Source organism: Actinia tenebrosa, unplaced genomic scaffold (assembly GCF_029948245.1).
Source record: "Actinia tenebrosa isolate PJP-AT-01 unplaced genomic scaffold, QUT_ActTen_1.0 PGA_scaffold12__29_contigs__length_12842862, whole genome shotgun sequence".
In the NCBI taxonomy this organism is placed as follows: domain Eukaryota; kingdom Metazoa; phylum Cnidaria; class Anthozoa; order Actiniaria; family Actiniidae; genus Actinia; species Actinia tenebrosa.
The window spans coordinates 639,207-660,920 of record NW_028292572.1 but is presented as its reverse complement, the minus strand read 5'-3'; the positions used below and the strand labels follow the sequence as shown (position 1 = coordinate 660,920).

General features: G+C 38.4%; 1 protein-coding gene and 1 long non-coding RNA gene across 2 annotated transcripts; both read right to left on the bottom strand.

Annotated features, from left to right (window-relative positions):
- Nucleotides 1-425: 425 nt before the first annotated feature.
- Nucleotides 426-10,012, bottom strand: LOC116302034 (matrix metalloproteinase-14). The gene is made up of 4 exons (XM_031711223.2): nt 9,825-10,012; nt 9,053-9,641; nt 5,176-5,460; nt 426-2,422 (listed from the first exon to the last, which is right to left on the bottom strand). The coding sequence occupies exons 1-4, from the start codon at nt 9,945-9,947 to the stop codon at nt 1,824-1,826; spliced, it is 1,596 nt and encodes a 531-aa protein (XP_031567083.2). The 5' UTR covers nt 9,948-10,012; the 3' UTR covers nt 426-1,823.
- Nucleotides 10,013-17,526: 7,514 nt separating this feature from the next.
- Nucleotides 17,527-21,575, bottom strand: LOC116302044 (uncharacterized). The gene is made up of 3 exons (XR_004197811.2): nt 20,186-21,575; nt 19,131-19,271; nt 17,527-17,773 (listed from the first exon to the last, which is right to left on the bottom strand). It is a non-coding gene; the product is annotated as an uncharacterized LOC116302044 (long non-coding RNA).
- Nucleotides 21,576-21,714: the final 139 nt, after the last annotated feature.

Genomic DNA, 21,714 nt, shown 5'->3' with positions numbered 1-21,714 from the left:
GCCATGACAGGAGACAGGAACAATTGAATCTGATCTAATCTGATTTAATGAGGAATAATTCAGTTTCCCTGGGGGGAAAGAATATTGTTTGCCTCTTGTCATGGCTGCCATCACGTGGTTGTGGAAAGCCTTTATAACCCGGAAAAATTTGAACCTTCGAATCAAGACTCAACAAACTATATTCACTTGTGATGCCGATTCCAGAAATTGGGCCCGAGAACCCAGAGGTCAGTGATACGCGGGTGCACTATCACTATGCCACCTTTTATTCATTTTTTTAAAAATATATATATTCATCATATATTCAGTCTCACAATCCTATCCTTTTCTAGTGTCACCCACAGCCGCTTTCAGTGTCGTCACGCAACGTTTTCTCCCCACTCAGGGGAGAAAGCGTTGCGTGACGACACTGAAAGCGGCTGTGGGGGAGACTAATCCTTTTCGAGATCGTTAACAGTTTTCCTCTAAATGTCGGCGAGCGTAAGCAGAACTTTTCAATTTTGATACAGCTTCTTATTTTTTCAAGCAAACCAGCTTGCTATCGTTATTCGTTACGTCAATTTTTGTTCAGTTCAACAAACCTCGAGCTTCACGTGTTTCAATGTCAAATAATATGCAAATAGCGTATTGACGCGGTATGTTGTGTCGCACGTTATGTTGTGCCGTGTGACATAGTGCACCACGTGACTATATATATACTAGGTCATGTGATTGAGTCACACGTGTCTTGCTCATTCCTTATTCATTATTAATATACAAAAGCGAGCATGATTTGATAAATATATAATTATAATATAATTTTAAAAATAATCATACGAAATGATATTGAAATATAAGACCTCTTAAATTTGAAAAACGATCGTCTTAAAAAACTCACCCAGCGTTTGCTGTGTTGTCGAACAGTTAAAATCTATTTACAATATAATATGATATGATATATACAAATATATGAACATACAGCTATATGCAAAACTGTTTGGTCATTTTAACCCCCACCCCTCCCAAAAGGTAGTGTATATACAGTCCTTTGACTAAACGTTGTCGTTGATCGGATCATCCCTACACGCATAGACCGAAAAGGATAACGGGTAAATTACCCAGAACTTACGTCATCCAAACTGCTCGCCAGTTTAAATCTTCGCCATATGCTCAAAGCATAGTTTTAGCAAATTAAATGGGATCGAAAACAGCGAGCTCAAGACGTGTTAGATAACATATGAAGCAGCTAGCAACTATGAATGAGTTATCCCCATGATCCTGTTTGGTCTAGGCGCGTAGGGATGTTGCCGATCAAACAACAAGGTTTAGTCAAAAGACTGTATACTACTCTTCCCAGAAGAGAAGACCGAGGCAGTTGTGATTTTGTATCGCCTTCGCAGCGTCTGTTATTTTAACCACAAGAGACCGCAAGCGCATTCCAAATCGACCACGTGATCCAATGTTATACCAAGTGGGCAAGTTCTTTTTCATTTTTACACCGCGTGATGAAAACTAGACTTGAACTTCGACCACGTGGTGTAAAAAACTTTGGCATTACGCGGTTAATTTGAAATGCACTTGCGGTCTTTAGCGTTTAAAATAACGGATAAATGGATAACATTATTGACAGTGATAAATATTTTCTTTTTAGTTATATTATTTAATGAACTTTTACAGAATGGGCAGTCGGTAAAGATTTTTTCCCATTGTTACATTAGCCATTGTTCCTTCGAACACTCTTGGCGGTGGCCAAAATGAATGCGGGCCCAGGAAAAACGAAAAACTGCAGGTCACATTATTAAGTACACCGCATATCCTGAAAAGGTTCATATCTATTATCTTACTTACACATCACAGATATTCTTCCATCCACGCTTGATCCGAAACGTGCCGTTAGCATAATTTGTTTTCGGGTCCCATTCATAGAAGTATTCGCCCTTAAAGAAGTAGAAAACCCCGTTGTCCAACCATCGGAACGCTGTATCCACGTTGTTCGGAACACCGGGCCATTCCACCGAGATCTTCCTCGGGTAACCAGTGGCAACCTTATCATTCTTGTTGTCAAACTTATAGCACAAGTCTCCCTTGAAGAAATAACTGATATCGTCGTCTAACGTAAGGGCTGCATCGATGTCATTTGGTACACCTGGCCACCCGATAGAAATCAGCCTTGGGTATCCTGTGTCTACTCTGTCATCTTGTTCATTGTAGCGGTAATAGTAAGCTCCCTTAAAAAAGTAGATTTTCCAGTTATGACCCCAGAGGAACATTTCATCGATTTGGTCAGGAACCCCGTACCATTTAGAAATTGGTTGCGGGTATCCCGTAGCGACACGGTCCTTTAGTCCGTCGAATCTATAGTAATTGTTATCTTTGAAGATGTACGTTTGGACATAACGCATTGAGGACTCTATGCTTCGGATTCTGAGAGGATTGCATAGACCTGTAACGATAATCAAAATGCATAGTCATTTTTAGAAGCAAGGTCGGGGATCTGGGGAGGGGGAGGGGTAGGGGGAGGAGGGGAGGTAGGCGTTTAAAGAATCTTTGATGGTATGATGTAATCGGAATGAGCAGCTAGTTCTGAATTTTCATACTATTATTATAATTCAAAAGCTGTGCTAAGCGCGCGAGCTAGTGAATATTTTGTAGTGACCTAGATATGCAGTTACACGTGACAACTTTAGCAAAATTATTTTCCAATTTTTTGGAGCAAAAAAACTGAAACTTTCATCAATCGACCTTTAGTTTGGACGAAAGGTTTTCCCAATTCAGAAAAGATGTCATTCTCTTACGGCTATGTCATAAGTCTTCATGTGTCTTTTCGTGCGCAACCGAAAAAAGAAATGATACCCTAGGGAATGACACGTGGTCCGAAATGGGGAAAGATTGTGCGCAGTTTTTTTGGCGAGAATTGTAGCGATTTCCGAGTGTCTCTCTCATGCAACCTGAATGTATCGTAATATAATGTCTCGTACTTTGGGAGATTTGATGTTTTGATCAGCTGATATGACATTAGCAGAACTGACATTGCCATGAATATCTCCAAGTAGCTTTAATCTAGTTCAACAAGATTTTGTCACAACTTTGGAGCAAAACTGAAACAAATGAAAGGCTTATCACTCCCAGTTATATAAAAAAATCGTAAAAATTGCACCAGAATGGTTAGCGTGTAAACGCGGCCCCGCGTGCTTGACTTTCTCATGTCGCCTCATGCTTTCTCCTCCACCCCTATTACTCAAAGTATGCAAAGCGCTCCGATCTTACAGTGGTTCGATATCGATAACATTCTATACACTCGACCTTGTCATCGAGTTGGTAACTTAACACGTTAAGTAAGACATCCATCGAGACATACCGAGAATACATTTATACCAATGCACGTATCGAGCTACACATACTGCCTTCATAACAAACAGCGAAGTTCATTCACTAATTAAATAGAGGTCAACTACTGTCAAATGCGTACCTTCATTAAATCAAGCCTCTTTATATTCGTATTTAAAATAATATTAGGAAGTTCTTAGGTCCCGTCCACACTATGCCGGATAAATTTGAATCCGAATTTTTATTTATTCAGTTCCATTTCGAAAATTAGTTTTCGGTGAAGAATTGTTCCGGATTCGCCCGGACTAGTGTGGACGGTAGGCCTAACCGAATAAATAAAAGTTCGGATTCAAATTTATCCGGCATAGTGTGGACGGGGCCTTACATAGCATTTTTCATACGTCTCATGCGATTTAGAATCTTAAATTTTCAGTGGAAAACTATTCAGTGTCTGTCATGCAGCAAACAATCATGAGTAATCAGTATATACCTCCAACAGGAATAGGCAATCGGGAGACAATTTCCTACTGTTATACAAATAGTCCAACATGTTTAATATCCCCAAATACTGGTTAAAGGAAGACTTGGGAGACAGGGCCTACGGTTTAACGTCCTTTTCCGAGATGAAATAAATATTGATAGTTGATAGATTTCCTTTTTTTTTTTTTTTTCCGCATTTTTTAAAATAGTTAACGGTTAAACGTAATTTTTCGAGATGGAATAAATATTATTAAAAAAATAGCAATTTTTGTGCAAGTGCAAGTGCTTGGTCATGGCACTAAAAATTCGTCTAAAAAAGTGAAATAAAAAGACAGTTTTTCCCACTGAATCAGTATGAGACCGACACTTGCATCACATATATGATTTGATAAATAATATATTTAATAGTCTTTAATCAAGACACAGTCATAGCTACCCATTCAAAAGTAGATGCATGGGCCTTCAGTACATACGTACATCAAGTATATTCCTTAAATGCATGGTCAAACCACACACGTTGCCTAAAAGCCCCACCGATACTGCAAATGACTATTTATGCCTTCACGGGTCGTGTGTTAAGCTGTTTATAAAGAAGTGATGAGATGTGAAATACATTTTTATTGACACCCTGTAACAAACTATGAGATGATCCAGGTAAGGGTAAGGTTAACTTACAGATTGAACCCAGAAACAACCTCTGGACAATTGCAATGCGTGGATATGGTTACTATAAGATACTATACTTACTATAAGATAAGGTATTTTTCCCACACATATAGTCACCTTGCACTACTAATTGCCAATTTGGGAGAAAAAAAAAAACTTCCTCTCGCTTGAGGATTGAAATGTTTTATTTTATTTTAGACTTCAAATAGGGATTCAGTGCAAGGGGTCTATCGAAATCTTCTCTCTTGGAAACCGAAAAATATAACGATCATAGAGGCCATCGTAGGTTTTAGTAGTGTTAGCACTACACAGAAGTAGTATTTGTATCTCTATATACAGATGCTTGGAAATGTTTGTTGCGACTTTACGGCGAAATGCGTCTTGGTGCATGCCACGATACCAGGAAAAAATTATCAGAACATAACATTCTACTCCATTCTAAAGTTAGGATCCACCAGTGATAGGGATCGAGAGAGGGTTTAAAAACACATCGTACTGCTCTGCTGGTTTCGAGCTCTTAGTTGCTCAGCGCTAGCCTTAATGTTTATTTTATCGTTGGTATTTGTGAATATTTTGACACTGTAATGCTGCTTAAACCTGAGTAAATGAGTCTGTAATCAAAGAGGACAGCGGTGACGTATGAATTCGAAAACGGTCTGTCGAAGATTGGGAAGCGAAGCTATGTTTCAAATGCTTGTGTAAGAGAAAACAAACTAGACTCACCATAGATAGCTTGCATGCCACTGATATCATCATCGCCTAGGTTATCCCCCAAGGTGGAATATACAGGATTCATGATGGATCCTGCTACAGACGAGTGATACAAACCAAGGCTGTGGCCAATTTCGTGAATAGCAACCTTGAACAGACTCCGGTGGGTGCTATCGCTTGTTCTTGGGGTCCAGGGCTCTGCGTCATCAAAATGTATGTCACCGCCGTATTGTGGATAATACGCATGCGCAAGCTCGTTTCCTGCTCCATCAAACGCTTTGAAGTCGCCATGGTAACCTAAACAAACAGTATCTTAAGTCAATGCGGGATTTCATATCGTGAGGGGCTAAGTACGAATTCAGTAAAGTTGGGATAACACAGAGGAGGACCCCACTAGTATCCCAGGGGGCATTGCGACTGAGATATGACATTTTTTCACTTAAACAGCTAAATTTAATATTTTCGAAACTGCAAAATCAATTGTACTTAAGTAGAGTTTGTGTCATTCCTTTTAGCGGTATCTATTTGTAAATTCTTTCGAGATTGTAAAGATACTCGTCAGAATACTGGAGTACGTTTGGAGTAATTTCAGGTTCAGTACAGTTCCTACAACTGACTACTTTTATATGCCAAATTAGTCCAAGGTGTCTTCATCAAATGTTAAATCAACACCTTAGTATTAGTATAATTAGTTCCTTATCATACAAGAAATATTACAAGAATTGCTATCATTGATCTTCAATGACAACAAAAAAAACAAGCGAATCAATTCTTTTTTTAAAATGAATAAGAAGAAGTAAAATACAGCAAGTGATTTTGCTTCTCTCAGCCCGACCGAATTAGCCAATCAGCGAACATTTTGTTCCTAGCTCAATATTTCCTAGTTCCAGGTTTTCAGCTCGATAAACAACAGCGTTTACTCGAAATTAAAGAAAACAAAACTTATCCGCAGAAATATTCACCAAACATCTTTTAGAAATAGTATGTTTCGTTGCTGTTGGTGGAAAATATCTCGTGTTGACAAAACATAATGAAAATTTCGCTGTGACTAACCATGCATTGTGCGCCTAGATCCCAAATAAGTTGTTCCGTGATTGGCGACTGGGAGGGGTGAATCGCTGACCGCCAAGGAACGCAGGCTGTTTCTCGTTTTGATTACGAGAAATACCGATCTTGTTCGAATAATCTTTTCTGGTATACAAGAAGTGATAACTTAATAAAAGCGGATTTTGGTAAGAATCCGGAAAACCGTCTCGGATATGACAAAAATTTAAAGCTTTATAATACGGATATACAAGGAATAGCGAAGGAAGTTCTATACGTTACACCGGATTTTGATGTCATTCAGCAAAGAACACCGCGTAAAACAAAGATATTCTTTCGCTTTGACCGGATTTCACACTTGAGTTTTAAAAATCCTTAAATTCATTACACTACAATACAAATGAAATGATTTACTGAATTCGTTAATTTTCAACGCAAATTTAATTAGATTTTTTAGCGGACGTCGTTAGCGACTGCAACTTGCTAATCCAATTGAGACAAAAGTCATTGAAAACGGCTCCGACATAAATTAAACCACTGCTATAAAGTTCTAGAACAAACTTTTCATTATAACTTTAGTTATGAGCTATTTTGAGTTCTATTTGAGCATGTCATGGCGGCTTATAAATGTTGGTATAAAGTTCTAATCTATTGTTCAGAATATATTAGGTTTTCTTGGCGTCCATGCTGTTTAAAACAATAGGAAATATCTTGGTTTTGGCAATAATGGCGGACAACGAGCCAAAACCGCAGAGATGAATGTAGAACAATACAATAGTAAAAATATAATGTTGGAAACAAGCCCTTGGCATGAAGTCCAGACGTAATTGTAATCGTATGAACCACAATGTAGGGAAATGTTGCGGTCAAAAATCACGTTAAAAACAATAAAATCGTCCGCCTTTTGTCGGCCATTTTCGTGAGAGTTTACAACGCGGCGCCTTAGCGCGGAAATGAACTTCTTTGGCAAAAAAAAATTATACAAATTTGGCAGAGAAAAAAATTTACTTTTGTTTCGAAAAAAAGATTACTTAAAATGTTTTCTCTGTCTATGGGTAATGCCCTTAAATTTGGATGTTTTTTTTCTTTTTGAATTGGTTAGAAAAAGTTAAGTTAAAAGGCTTGAGTGTATTTGGTTTTACAAGCACGTGAAAATTTAATCAAGCGACCAATGAGATTCGCGAAAAGCCTCGACGGCTCGATGGCCTTTCTTTGGCAAAAAAGTGCGTTTTTATTTTTTGCTGCTAAATATTTTTTGGCTCTTGGAGTAGGTGTAATTAAGAAATAAAGTTGGATTCTACAGATTGTTTGAATTCTACTCATACCTTCTTGAAAAAGAAATGAAATAAATATTCCTTGTATACTAACAGTAGCACTTCACTTGTAGCACTTCATAAGTTCAGTCTGCTAACAAATCTGTGGCCTTCCGTTAACGAATTTCTTTCACCAGTCTTCTAAGCCCCTTTTCAATCAAATATTTCAAGAATACTGACGGTCAATGCATTTATCAGTCTTTGACCTAAAATCATAAACTCTTCCTTGAATGATTTCAATATTTGATACTTCGTGAATTGGAATCATAATAGCAATAATTACTTTATGCCCAATAACCTGAGGAATCCACTGCATTTGTGAATGATGTGCATGATATTATGAAAGAAAACCTTCGTAAACAACCAATACTAAAATTACAGTACAATTCAGGATATATAAACGCGGTTGCAATAAAAAATAAATGAACGGTGAAATTCCGTAAAATGTACATTGTGGGGGTCGTAGTTTCGGCCAAATTAGATTACCTTAATTGGCCCCACCTTTAAGTTTTTATAATAAATCGACTGGAAATTCGTATCATCGCTTTAAAAAGAAACGCCACGTAGTTTTGTTACTGTTGCTATTTTCCTGGTATTTTAAAGCAAAATATAAAGTATTAAACTGCAGAAACAGTTCAAAATATTTCTGCAAAATATGCCGCTCAAGTAAACAAACTTTACCAAACTTTCACGGGCATTTTAAGCTATAAAAATTTCACATGATTTTAGTTAAATGTGTGTATTTTATGGCCGAATATTTGAAGTATTTGCTTTGATTTTACTATGTGTTTGGAACCTGATTACAGTGCATACAATTTATTCCAGAAAAAACAATGTCAGTAATATAAAATGCTTCAAACTTAATAAAAATAGATAATTGAAAACGAAGATAAAAGATATTTATGAGGACAGTTAACTGAATTAGTTAATTAGAATGTGTAGTGTAAGATTTACAAACATTCCGACAAAGCTAAGGGTCCTTCACCGAGCGGAGAGTCTGTACCAGTTAGAGATGACGTCGATATAGTGAGCTTAGTCGTGAGCGCTGGCTTCAAAGCAACTGCTGCGATAACGGCAAAGGTTACGCTAGCTAGTAGATATCGCAGGAATTCAATGGATGAGTGCAATGAAAGAATGCATTTTATTCCCCCATAATGATGATCGTTAAGAAAGTTGCGCATTTTTTTCTTATCTTATCAATTTACTATATTTTAACGCATGGTTTTAACGGATATTGTGAAATGAATTGCATGCTTTTCGGCATTCAGTATTACACCTTTGAAAGTGGCGTGGTTGTATCGTACCTGGCGGGCCGTAGGACCTCGTGGTGTGAGCCTGATGTTACATGCTCCAACACAACACAAATCATATTTCACAACAGAGCTGTGTAAAATTCCGAATGGCAAAAACAAACCCACCTACTGTATTAATTTGTACTACACACGAAGATGAGTGTATTTGTAAGGCGCGCAACACAGAAATAGAATATATTTATTTTAATGATGTCTTAATATAATATCTTTAGAACTAACCTTGAGCAAATAGGATCGTAATATCAGCCAACGCTGAATTAGACTCATATCGGAAGACCAAAGGAGACACTTCTGCCCAAGATCTAAAAGCAGCTGCCAGCGTAGACTTGACAAGAGCAGACGTCATCTTGGTACTCCATTTGTTAGTGGGAATACTCCATTTGATGATGAACTTGTTCCATTTACTGCCTTGATGCACGTAACGCCTCACTCGTTTATGAACTCTCACACTCATTTTTCGTGCAATTTGCGTCATGAGTTCGTCTCTGTGAACGTCCATGTCCTTGAGCCCACAGCGCGGTTTTGTCATCACCTGTTTTGTGTCAACATCTAATCGACCGGTCAATTTTACTTGGCTAAAGGACTGTAGTTTAAATAAGGCTTTTTCGATTTCGTCTTGGGAAAAACCTGCCAGCGATCTTTCCTCGCGTTGGATTTTATCAGTAAAAACTTCGTCAAAAAGATTATTAATGTCGGTTAAATAATTCTCAGGCAATCCAGAGTGGATTTTGTCAGGGTTCTGTGATTTCACACCTACAGTGTTAGGAGTCTTCTTAGGCTTTAGATAGCCGTACTTCGTTAAATAATTCTACAAGAAAAGACATGATCATTTAGAAAAAGTTCTGTTTTGGCGATTAGTCGTACGTGCCCTAAAGCCGGTCATCGAATGATGACAAGTCTGTCTAGTTTACTCTAGATCTTATCTACGAGAGTGAAGTGTTGGAACATATTTATACATCTACTAACTGAATGAATGAACTTTTTAACTTACTATTGCTCGTTTGAGGGACTCTGAGAGCCCGGTCTGTCGAGTACTTGGCTGAGCTGGCCGGCCATGCGTTAGAACCAAAAGAAAAGAAAAGAAAACTATTATTTGAAATATAGTTAGAGTCATTCTACTATGAGTATTGCTAAGTGTTCTTAGCAACTTGTCTTGACTGAACTTTAGTGATCGTGACGCGTCAGATGCTAATCGTTATCTGAGAGTTTGCTTGTTTGATCGATTTACTATGTTGTGCCAGAGGAGGTTGACCAGTGGCACGTGACCTAATCGACCAATCACAATCACGATCACAGGCAACAAAAAATATCACAAGAATTTCATAGTCGTCGTAAATAATCATTACTTTCTCCTCATGTTACTTATCATAACCTCATATTTTTTAACTGTGGCATGGATTAATGACAGAAATTCCTGTACAACAACGTTCCCAGATAAGCCATATTTCTATGTAAATTTATAAATAACATTACGAGGTGATTGGCTTTCTTACGCTGACACTTAACGGTGAAATATCGTGCATCTTTAACGCTTGTCATCTGGTTTTACGATCGATAATATGTCTGTATTTATAGATATTCTGAAGCTTTAATTCCTAATGATCAAAAATATCGAGGTGAACCTCTTACTTTTTCCGAGTTATTCTGAATGTTGTGCATGGTACTGTCACCTATCAAGCATATCTTGTCAAGATGGCGGGAATTACCCGCGTAACGCTACTATCCTCATTCACATGAAAACAGTACCACTAAATCGTTAAAGACATGAAATCGTAATTTTGCTATAATTTTATTTTATTGATTTTTTATTGATTTAATTGGAAAATGTATCGGCAGAATACTGAGAATTGTCAGAATCTGAGACTTGTCATCGACCTCACAAGTCAGCCGTTGTTCAAATGCGTTACTTTGTGTGCTGTTACTATCTTCATCTACATTTTCGTTCACTGTGTCTGTCTCAATTTTGAGGAATTGTTCCTCTTTCTGGAAACTTAGAACAATTGCAGTTACAATTTCTAATGTCCAACCAAGGCACTTCAGCGTGTGGATCAGACCCCTAATATTCAGTCAGTGGCGGTAAAGCAGTCAGTCTGATCTTCAATCAGTCAAAGTTCCAAATAGTCAAAGTTTTCCTGTTTTAGTCCGTGGAAATATAAAATGTAAGGGGAAAATACTGTCATGTTCGCGGAATATAACTATAATGGAAACTAACTAAACTATTAAATTTACAATGCAAAGTTTATCAGTTTATCATAACCTTCAAAAGAGGTGCAAAATCCATAAACATTCGACTTTTACACTTCAATATTGACCCCAAACAACAAGAAGCTTTATAATTATTCCAAACAAAAAACTTTCAATGATAAGAACCTCAGCTTGACAAGAAATAATCAAAATGAATGTTGGTAATCAAATGAATGGTTTTAAGGTGTTTTTTTTTTTAATGAGAAAAATCGGTTCAAGCTTTGTCATCTTAGTCACCGGGTATGTGATTTCAAAAGGATCGGTTGTTTGGATGCTCGATGTTCTAATTCCCAATCAATGGCGCTTAAATAAAATTATCAAATTAAATATCCGCTACTTAGCACTATTTTGCAGCAAATAACAGTTTTTATGGTCAAAGGCCAGCTTTCCTAATTTTGTTCTCGGATTTTTTGGCAGTCAGGAAACAAAACAATCCTTCGTTCGCGAGGGATGTCAATGAAGCTAACATGGCCCCAACTAGTTTCATCGACATAAATGACAGAGACTTTACTGTACAAGTATATAGAAATTGAAAAACTACACAGTGTAGATATAGGAAATCACCAACTGCAAGAAAATCCACACCAAACCGGTGAGACATATTTGGCATTCATAATACTTTCTCGCCAGGAGATGTTCGCACAACGACGGTCAGACGCAAATGAAGCGTTATGAAACTTTTAACCCACAATGCTCCACGCGCCTTTGACAACCCTCCTCTGAGTAGCCGACATTTTCAGATCATGCAGGAAGTGATTAATCGTACGATTCATTTTCTAGATCTCGTAAACCGTTTGAACGAATTGGGCCAAAAGTCTGGCACTGGTAGATATCTAGTCTGTAGAGGTACGAAGTTTGGTTAGTTAGCCGTGAGGCGTTTGGCAGCCTTTATAATTCCTAGATTCAAACCAGTGACATCTCTACGAGTTATCGGCAGATTTACTCATTTTCTCCTGACACAATTTTTCAATGTATTGATTATTATTATTTTTATTGATGATTTTTTAATATTTTTTTAGAATTTGATTTGGATTTCTTTATAAGTAATTCATAATTGGTGTAACCTTGTAAGTTGTAATTACGTCTGGGGTGTATCAAATATTTCAAGTGTTAGTCAGGCCACCCATCAAACGGTTCGGCCGCCGCTTTGCGGTACACGATATCCCCGGCGGTACGTTGCAGCCCAGGGTACTAAAATTAGGATTTATTGTTGCGAAACATTTCGTACCTCAATATTTCTATACTTGAATTGCGAGTATCGACCATCAACGATATTTCTCCTATCCTATGAAGTAAAGAGTTTTGTGGCGTGTCTGATCCTCTCGGTACGTAATAAATGAATGTAGTCTCAGCTTGACTCGCGCTATAACTAACTGCTATTTTTTTTTTACCTCCTATTTCCTTTCCTTTGTATCATTCAGTTTAAAAACAGACCACCCTTCTATATCCTAAACAGCAACATGTTAAAAAATTTTTTTTTTTTGGTAAACGAGAATTGAAGACATTTGTACATGGGTATGTGTGTTCCTAAAAGATCTAGTTCCGGCATACTATATTTCGTCAATTTATCGATCAAATTACTTAATTCTGCCGACTCAATCACATAGCTCTCATCACTACAGGTTTTTCAATGTAGGAGGTTGTATCCGGATAAGGATCTCGCGATTTCGAATGCCGGCGCGATCGGGCTCGAATTTCTGTCTTTATCTCACCAAAAGAACGCACACCATTTTGAAATCGAGATCAGTGCCTCGATACATAATCTATTCAATATGCAGCCTTGCGTAGCAATTAAAAATAGGCAGAACACTATTTATTCTATTGTGGAGCATTGTTCGCACTTTGAATTCATATCTATAGTTTATGACACCATTCCACGTGAAGGGCTCTTCCCAGAGCTTCGCTCCAAGCGCACTACCACTGCATTCATTATTTACAACACTCAAATTACATGTTGATTTTTACGGAGGAAGGAAATCCGGAGAACCCTAAAAAAAACTCTCGGCAAGGGTGAGAACAACATATCAAACAAACCAACTCAATTCACAGATCGATCGCAAATTACACTGTGCTAGACAACCCATGTCATTACATGCCTCTGCACGTGTCGTCTCTCCATTCAAAAGTCTCTAGGGGAGTTTTGATTTAAAAATCTTCCACTCTTTCTGTATATGCCTATTTTGCTTCACATATCCGTTGTAAAAACAAATTGTATGATGTAAATTGATTTATTGGAAAAGTTTAATTTCCCTGATTTTGTGCAGTAACGCCTGCTATATTCATGGGTGGGTGGGGTGGGGTAGGGGGTGGAAAAAGGGTTGTGCCGCCTGTGACTACAATCATGCAAACAGAAGTGCTTGTGTGTTCAGTAGCCATCCCCTCAACAAAGTTCATTTTTCTTTGGTATTAAGGAAGGAAGGGAATAAGCAGATACTCTACTTGGAATATGGAATATGGAATATTTTAACCATTTTCGTTAAAATATAAATTACTAAGTGTAGACTTCTATCTATCTATCTTCTTTCTACAACTCACAGTTTCTTTAAGTTATATACGTTATGGAAGACTTAAAGAAAGGAAAGCCAGAGAACTCTTGGCAAGGGACAGAACACCACATCAAACAAACTCTATTCACGTGCATTCTGCACTCTTTCTTCTTCTTCTCCATGTTTGGTTCGAGCGCTCCTAGTGGGAAGTAGACCAACATTGTACCATTATTCTAACTGATTATTTTTACCTATATAGATAGTTAAATAAGTCGAATTTGCATAAGACTAAAAGTTGTTATTGTAACGAGCATATACAGAGACTCTCGTTCAACGCGCTTTGAAGAATCTATAATTAGTATTCTATCGTGACTATTATTGCTTGCTAATCGAAAATCCACGTGTACCAGAAATCGTAAACTCAATGGGGGCATTACTCTAGAAACTCCTAGGACCCCTTTTAATTGTATCATTCCTGGGGTTTTACCCCCTAAAGATCCATCTCTAGATAAAATACTAAAGCAGCCTTTACTATTCGAAGTGTTCATATCGAATGTTCAGTTAGTCGTTAGTGTGGGGGTCAGTTCTGTTACGTCAAATATGCGCGCGCCGAGTCGCACTCGCTAAATCAATGGAGATGAACGGTGAATTCAGAGGACGCCCCAGAGAGAAGACAGAGAGGGGAACATGACTCGTTTCTCGTGCGGGAGATCTCTGACTGGTACAGTCTACATCTACCATACTCTCATAACGCCCCCCTCCCCCGCTCCCATTAATATACACAACATAATTTAACATATTTATACAAAGTCAATTTTAAGTCACCATTATTACATTAATCTTCATACCACTAAGTAAAGGAAACCTTTAAGAAGTTTGTTTTCTTAGCCTAATTAACAACATTATCTTGCGACTATACACCGAATGGAAATATGGCAACCATAATTTAAATGACTGATTATTGTTCAGCACTGACTAGAGACTGACTAGCCTCGTGTTCACGAAGAGACATAAAACCTTTTTCACGTGTATGAGAGGCCGTAGTCATTCGCTGGTCACTGCAGAACAATATGTGTTCTAATTCAGTGTACATCAGCGAAAGAGTTGAAAATATAATAATTCGAAGGGGATTCTGGTAGTATGCAATTAGACCGAGGGACAGGGACTTGCAGTGAGCGATAATGTGTTTCTGGTTTCAGACCGTTTTGGTCGATGGGCGTAATAATGTCGTTCACATCAGTTCAAACCACGTTTCTCCGGTGAATTACGCATATTGTGCGCGCGACATAACATTAACAAAATATGTGAGAATTTGTAATCTTACCGCTAACAAAACCTCAGTTAACCAGAGAGATCCGCCGGAAGTTTATCCTATCGGCCTCCTTCGCTAATCCCCCTCCATTAATAGACCACAGGAACGTGGCCCATTACCACACCGTCGTCTCGTTATTTAGACATACAAGTAAAAATGTCCGCCGGATGTTTATACATTCAAGCTAATCCTCAACAAATAATGAGCCGGACGGAGATACATTGATAGTTATAGGTAGTGATGAAGATGGTAAAGAATTGACGTGACGAGGCCCCTTGCATGTGACGTCAAAGCAGCTCAATCTGGCGGGGGGAAAACAAAAGAATTCCAATATCCTGAGACGATTGAAGCCTATTGTTTTGTCCCCCAGATTGAGCTGCATTCCGACATGCTGCAAGGGTTCTATAGATAGAGAACCGTTTCGAGATTATATTTTGAATGCGAGGCATACGAAAAATACGAAAGGAATCACACGAAGGGGCTTGTTCCATTTCTTTGGTATTTTCCTGTTAGCCTTGCTAGCATCGAAGATAATTTTGAAATGTAACCTATAAACTGCATGTTCGATATATATTTATTAACGGGTTTGATGCCACGATTGTGCTAGAAATAGACTCCCTTCGGTTCTCGGGGGTTTGGCCCTAATCCAAGAAGACTGCTCGCGGTCTATGTATACCAGAAATAGTCGTGTAACGTAGAATTACACCATGGGGTTAAAAAAGTTTTGAAAACTGTTTTAGTAAATTCGAAATTTGTTTTATAGTTAACATGGTTTCTTCAATTTTGGGAGTGTTTCAAACCGCGTTAATTTTTCCTCAAGTGGAAACTAATTCAGCTAAGTTTATAGGAAATAATCATTATTGAATTTGGTCAGTGTGCTGACCATGAAAAATACTACGAGGCACTCTCAAGCCTTTTGTCACTAGCGACGCAAACCGACACAAGCATAAACACGAGCGCAAAACATTAATCATTCGTTCTCTTGCGCTTGCGTTGCTTCTTTTCATAGTAAGAGTCGCTTCTGCTTGCGTCGGCTTGCGCTAATTAAGTGCGAATAGAGTTTACCGAGTTTACAGTAGGAGTAGGGTCCCCTCTTCTGCCCGCTTGGATAATTGTTGAAATACTAGGCGTGCGTAGTGACTGTTTCCCCCTATACAAACATGTATTATTTAACAAACATACAATCAAACAGTACTTTTTATTCTGCGATGAAAACGATAAAAAACGATACAATACTTTATATGATGACTTTTAGTTTCAGAGTTATTTGTGGACAATTTCCAGGATTTCACTTCCAGAGGTGATGGGTACTCATGTAACCCCCCTCCCCTTCAATCTTATCTAAATCTGTTTTCGTAAGATAACAATTGTTTTAAAATTAGATGATCCTTACTCTCATGAAAATGGAAATTTTTGTAGGAATGATGTCTCTGGAGTTTCCTTTGAAATTCCCCGTCATTTACTCCAGACAATTCGTTGCATAACCGACACAGAACTTCCCATAGGAAATATCTCAAAATCTGGTCGAGTTTTCGATAGCATTGTTCTCAACAAACTGTTTTCCTGTTACGGTGTACAATCTTATCAGATAAAATTCCTAAGTTTGATTTAGACAACAAAAAAAATGCCACCAAAAATCTTTACACCAATCGTTGAAAATATGCCAACAATCATGAATAGTCCCAACTTCTTCGCGCATAGTCTAGTATTAATATTTTATTATAAGTCCAGGGAGGTTTAGCGTGGTGTGGTCTCGGGTTTGATTCCTGGACTCGGAATATCACATGTAAGTATCGTAGAAATTGCTGTGTCTCTCCCTTGATTCGAGGTTTTTTCTGTAGGTTCTCCGGTTTTCCGCCTTCTCCTTAAACATAACAAGGTAATTCCAATTCGGTCTGTAATAAGTCGTGCCCTGATTTTGATAACCCAGAGGTTTTCTTAGAATATGGATAAAATATCAAGGTTTTCAAATATAAAGGTAGACCTTAGGCAAGGAAACACCGGCATTCCTAAGCTTGGTTTGTGCAATGTCCCTTCATGAAAGAAAGAGACAGAGTTCTAACAATTCGTGCACAATAATTGACCTATTGAGAAGTCATCTTACATCGACCCCAATCTCGGAAACCTCTTCATTACCAGAAAAACCACAAAGTAGGACTCGTGGCTGCATGTAACGACATGAATTAAAGAAATGCGACATGTAACTTACTATTGAAAAGGTATTTCCTCGATAAGAGGAAACTAATAAATAATATAGCAATTAAGTGAATGACGGTAGCTTCCGGCTATGAAGTTGATCTGAAGTCCACTGCTTACTATCGATCGTCAATGTACGTGATGTACGATTACCCGCTTAACAATCCTTTCCACTCCATAATGCAGTGAGTTGTTTCAACGGTGTTAACGATGGGGTATAGCACGGCGCAGACTACATACACATAGACCTTCTCTGCTCGAGCGTAAAGTTTCCCATTTCAGACCACTTATCATTCCCTAGAGTATCGTTTCTTTGTTTAACAGTTTGCGCTCGGTTGAGCACGAGAAGACACATGAACATGGATACAACTCGAACAAAGAATCTTATTCTCAAAGGAATGACACTGGGAAAACATTTCGCACGAGCCGATGTCTATTGGCCACACTAAGAAAAAATCCACAAAAAAAGAATGTATTTCCATACATTTTAATTTGCTAAAATCATAATTTAAGAGAGTCAATAAAAAAAAGAGAGTCAAGAAAAACTGTTTCAACATATCATGATAGTATTGTCATGTATGACTCCACGACATCGATCGCTCTATATATCGCCTAGCTTCCTCGGTAAGTGGAATACCCAAATGGGCTCAGAAGTAGTGGTACATGATAGTGCTGAGAAGGGTCATTGATAATGAAAACGACCTGGAAAAGAAAACATGTAAATATAGTTACTACACTTGACAATCTCGTTAGGCCTTACTCACACGGCAGCCATGTATAAATGGAACAATAGAGTTTCCCACGCGTACTGGCTGGCATTCAAATGTATGAGAATGAATCAATGGAAGCTAAACTATAAGGTCTTTATTTTCTTGCAAGAATAAAGATGACTATTTGCCTCGAGAGGGGGTGCGAGAGTAAAGATGACTAAAGATGACGATGGCTAAAGATGACGATGGCTATAAGGTCTTTATTTTCTTGCAAGAATAAAGATGACTATCTGCCGTGTTAGTAAGGCCTATGAGTAAGAGAGTACCTAATTGCTTGAGCTTCCTTTGTTTTGATTGACATCGCTCGACGGCTTCAGGTAGTCGCCCGAGACAAATAAAATAACGTAGAAATGATGAGCCCCTAAAATTATGTGCCCTGCGTATGCTCTTGCATGTAGTTAACCATGCGCAGTAAAGAGGAAAATATGACGTTTCTTTTAATAGAAATAAAAGAACTAGATGCACTTATAAATACACTAACATGAAATTCGAATCTCTCTAAATGTTATCACAGCAGGGAAACTGGGATTTTGCTCGAACATAAGCTTTTGATACATTTAATAAATTTTAGATTTTGTGCAAATTCAGTACGAATACAAATTCCAAAATGTTACGTTCCAAGTTAAGTTTCCCCGTGCTTTTGTGAGAAATTATACGTTCTGCAATTTCTCTCACTCTTGCAACCCCTTTAAATAAAGCGAGCTGTGAGGCTAACAGGAAAGTATGTTAAAAAAATCACGTTCATCCTGGATGAGATTCGTCCCATTTCTTTAGCGCTTTCATCGCTTCAAAGATAATCTTCAAAGAATTGTCAGGGGCGGATCAAGGGGGTGTCGATCCCTAGGTACATCGCACATTCCCCAATCCACCTGGTTTTTGTTTTGGTACGTATGTGTCTTCATTTTATTTATGAGTTGTTTCCTTAATTTTTAGTCCAACTCAAGATTAAATCGTATAAGATTAAAGCTAAAAATAAATTTAAGGAAGGCGGGAATGAAGGCGGGAAGGAAGGCGCAAGGAAGGCGGGATGGAAGGCGGGATGGATGAAGGGAAGGAAGAAGAGAGGGAAGGAAGGCGGGAAGGAAGAAGGGATGGAAGGCGGGAAGGAAGAAGGGATGGAAGGCGGGAAGGAAGAAGGGATGGAAGGAGGGAAGGAAGGCGGGAAGGAAGAAGGGATGGAAGGCAGGAAGATAACGAACGAACAAATCAATAAGGAAAGGAAGATCTGCTACTTCACCTCCCTTTACCTCTGAAACACTTATTCGTCTAATAGATAGACTACAACTTACTTAGAAGCAAGAGGTTTCCATGTACTGGTGCCATTTTGTACCACTTCATAAAGACTTTGATTGGTAACTGTCTCGCGGGAATCCCGGCAGAAGTGTCCAGAACATGTGTGGTCAACGGACTACCGGCATTCTTTTTTGGTGCTTTTCGAGAAACAGTACAGAATTTAATTATAAGGTTCCATTTGCATGAATGTAGGATAATTTTGGTGCTAGGGACAGGTTTGCCATTCAATTGCGCTTTCCTCAGGGGACAACAAAAATAAAGGGGTTTGCGCTTTGGGTTGCCCTATACCTTCATACGATTCGAACGAAGCCGTTTACTCCCATTTTTATTTGCTCATTTTCAGTTATTCTAGCATGATGTACTTTCATCATGCAAAATTTGAAGAAAAATTGACGATGAGATCTTTTGCCAATCTTCGCCCTTAAAGCTTAAAATCTGACAGAATTGTCATCATTTGCCTCAGTATAGTGGCGATCAATGTGCGTAAGTCTTGCGGGACACTAAGTTTTCAAAGAAGCCGCCGTCCTGCCTCGGACCAGGCCTTTTTACGAACAAAAAAATGCATATTTGAAATATAATAGTCTACTCGCATAAAGCTTCATTTAGTGTGGCTAGTGGAGTCATTTGTAGTAACCTTTCCAAGATGAATAAATCCTCATAATCCACGTGCAGTTCTATGGACAGGTGTTTACAGCATCTCACAGGATTTCTATCATCCTGGATCCGCTTGCAAGTCAAACAGAATGTTTGTTGGTCTCATTACATTTGTCACAATAGCCTCGGACAAGCGCTTGGACAAGATATCTCTCAAATATTTAGGATATCATCGATATTTCTCACACGAACACATGCGTGTTGCTTTCCTGCTAGCAGAATGACCCTGGTTGGCGATTCGTGGCAGAGAGTTTTCTCTGCTAGGAATCGCCAGCGAGGAAGACTCTGCTAGCAGGGAAACGTGTTGGCAGTATTTCAGATGTTATGCAACGGGAAAAAAACGTCTAGAAAATGTTTTCTAAAACATATGCAAGATAAACTAGTTAGCAAGTCTTACCTTTCCTTTACAAGCAGTAGATGTGAGAGAAATACCGATCAATATGACCACTTATAAACTAACCCCTTTCATCTCAATCTATTTTCGCAGACCATATACGAGAATGCTGCTAGTTCAGTTCAAAGACAAGTAATATCAAAGGCTAAAATATAGAAGGGCTATTGAATACCAAAGAATGACGTCAACGATGCAACGTCATTAGTTGATCAAAGCCCTCGAGTCGACTTTCTAGAAGTGTATGAGAAGAAAACATTGTTTAGTGACCTAGTGGCTGCATGTACGAGTGCTTTTCCACAGATGACATCCAAACCTATCAGTCGTTATATTTCGAAATCGTTTGTTAAATGTGGACGTCAATATGCAATAGGCATAATGAAATCAGTACTACCATTATGTGTAGAGACCTCGAAATTATTTGTTAAAATCCGATATTAAGGTTCATTTTTAAATATAGAGGTCAAAAAGGCATTCTGAACTCTGCAAATATTATGTTTGCGTATCAGTTTGTATTGTGTGTAGAATCATCGAAATTAATTGTTATAATTTCTTGCGTTCTGATTGGCTCTTTTGGCAGGGTCAGTGCGGTCGAAATTTGTCGCGCGACTCTGGTTTTCCGCTTATTTATATACTAAATAAGAAAAAAATAGACTAGGGAATGATATATACTATAAGTACTCAGTCTTTAATACTTACATGAGGTATTTACTTTTCCCCCGTTTTTCAACTCAGTGTTTCAGATTTTTAGAACAATGGTTTGTATTAATAACAATACGTTGCTGGCTTTCACTCAGCTAATAAAAGTTATTAAATCTTATTATCTGCTCCACATAGTAGTCAAACACTGACCACCATGTGCTTTCAGCCAGAAAGAATTCTATTGAAAACTTGTGATTCACCTGATGAACATTCCGCACGAGTCAGGAAATGACGTCAAGTGAAAGCCAGCAATAGCCCTTGAAAGAAACGGGGTTGGGAAACGCCCCTTTGGGCAGCATGAACAATTATTGTAGTACCAAGTAAAAAGCAATAAGCCCTTCTAAATATTGTCTTGAACGCAAGGGTAACCTCGAATTAAAAAAATATATATCACAAATTCCATCGAGAAAAATTGTGATTTTTTCATGTAGCCTCGCATCCACGACACTTTTTAGAGGGGTCCATTACCTGTCTGAAACTTATACTACTCAGGCTTTTAATCCCTTCTTCTCAGAGCCTTCTTCTTAAATATACTTCAAGATACTTAGATCAAGGGCGGATCCATGGGGGGCAAAGCTGGGCTTTAGCCCCCCTTCAGCAGAAAAAAAAACCACAAAATAACAACACTGAAGAACTAGATACTTTTTTTTTATTGTTTTCCGTTGTGTTGACGGACGAGACTCAATTAGTCCCCCCCCCCCCCCCCCCCCCCCTAAAATTTTGGCTGGATCCGCCCTTGTAAATGAATATATAACTTTGATATGACTTCGTGCTGGTATATTCTGCTACGCAGCACGCCCAACTGTGGGTAGTGAAAGATGCGTGACGACGAT

What these genes read in the sequence shown, in the direction of transcription:
- LOC116302034 (XM_031711223.2), bottom strand. Translation starts at nt 9,947, where the DNA reads ATGACTCTAACTATATTTCAAATAATAGTTTTCTTTTCTTTTCTTTTG. An exon ending in TACGATCCTATTTGCTCAAG is followed by an intron (nt 5,461 to 9,052) that starts GTTAGTTCTAAA and finishes CTGTTTGTTTAG; the next exon opens with GTTACCATGGCGACTTCAAA. An exon ending in TGGCATGCAAGCTATCTATG is followed by an intron (nt 2,423 to 5,175) that starts GTGAGTCTAGTT and finishes TTATCGTTACAG; the next exon opens with GTCTATGCAATCCTCTCAGA.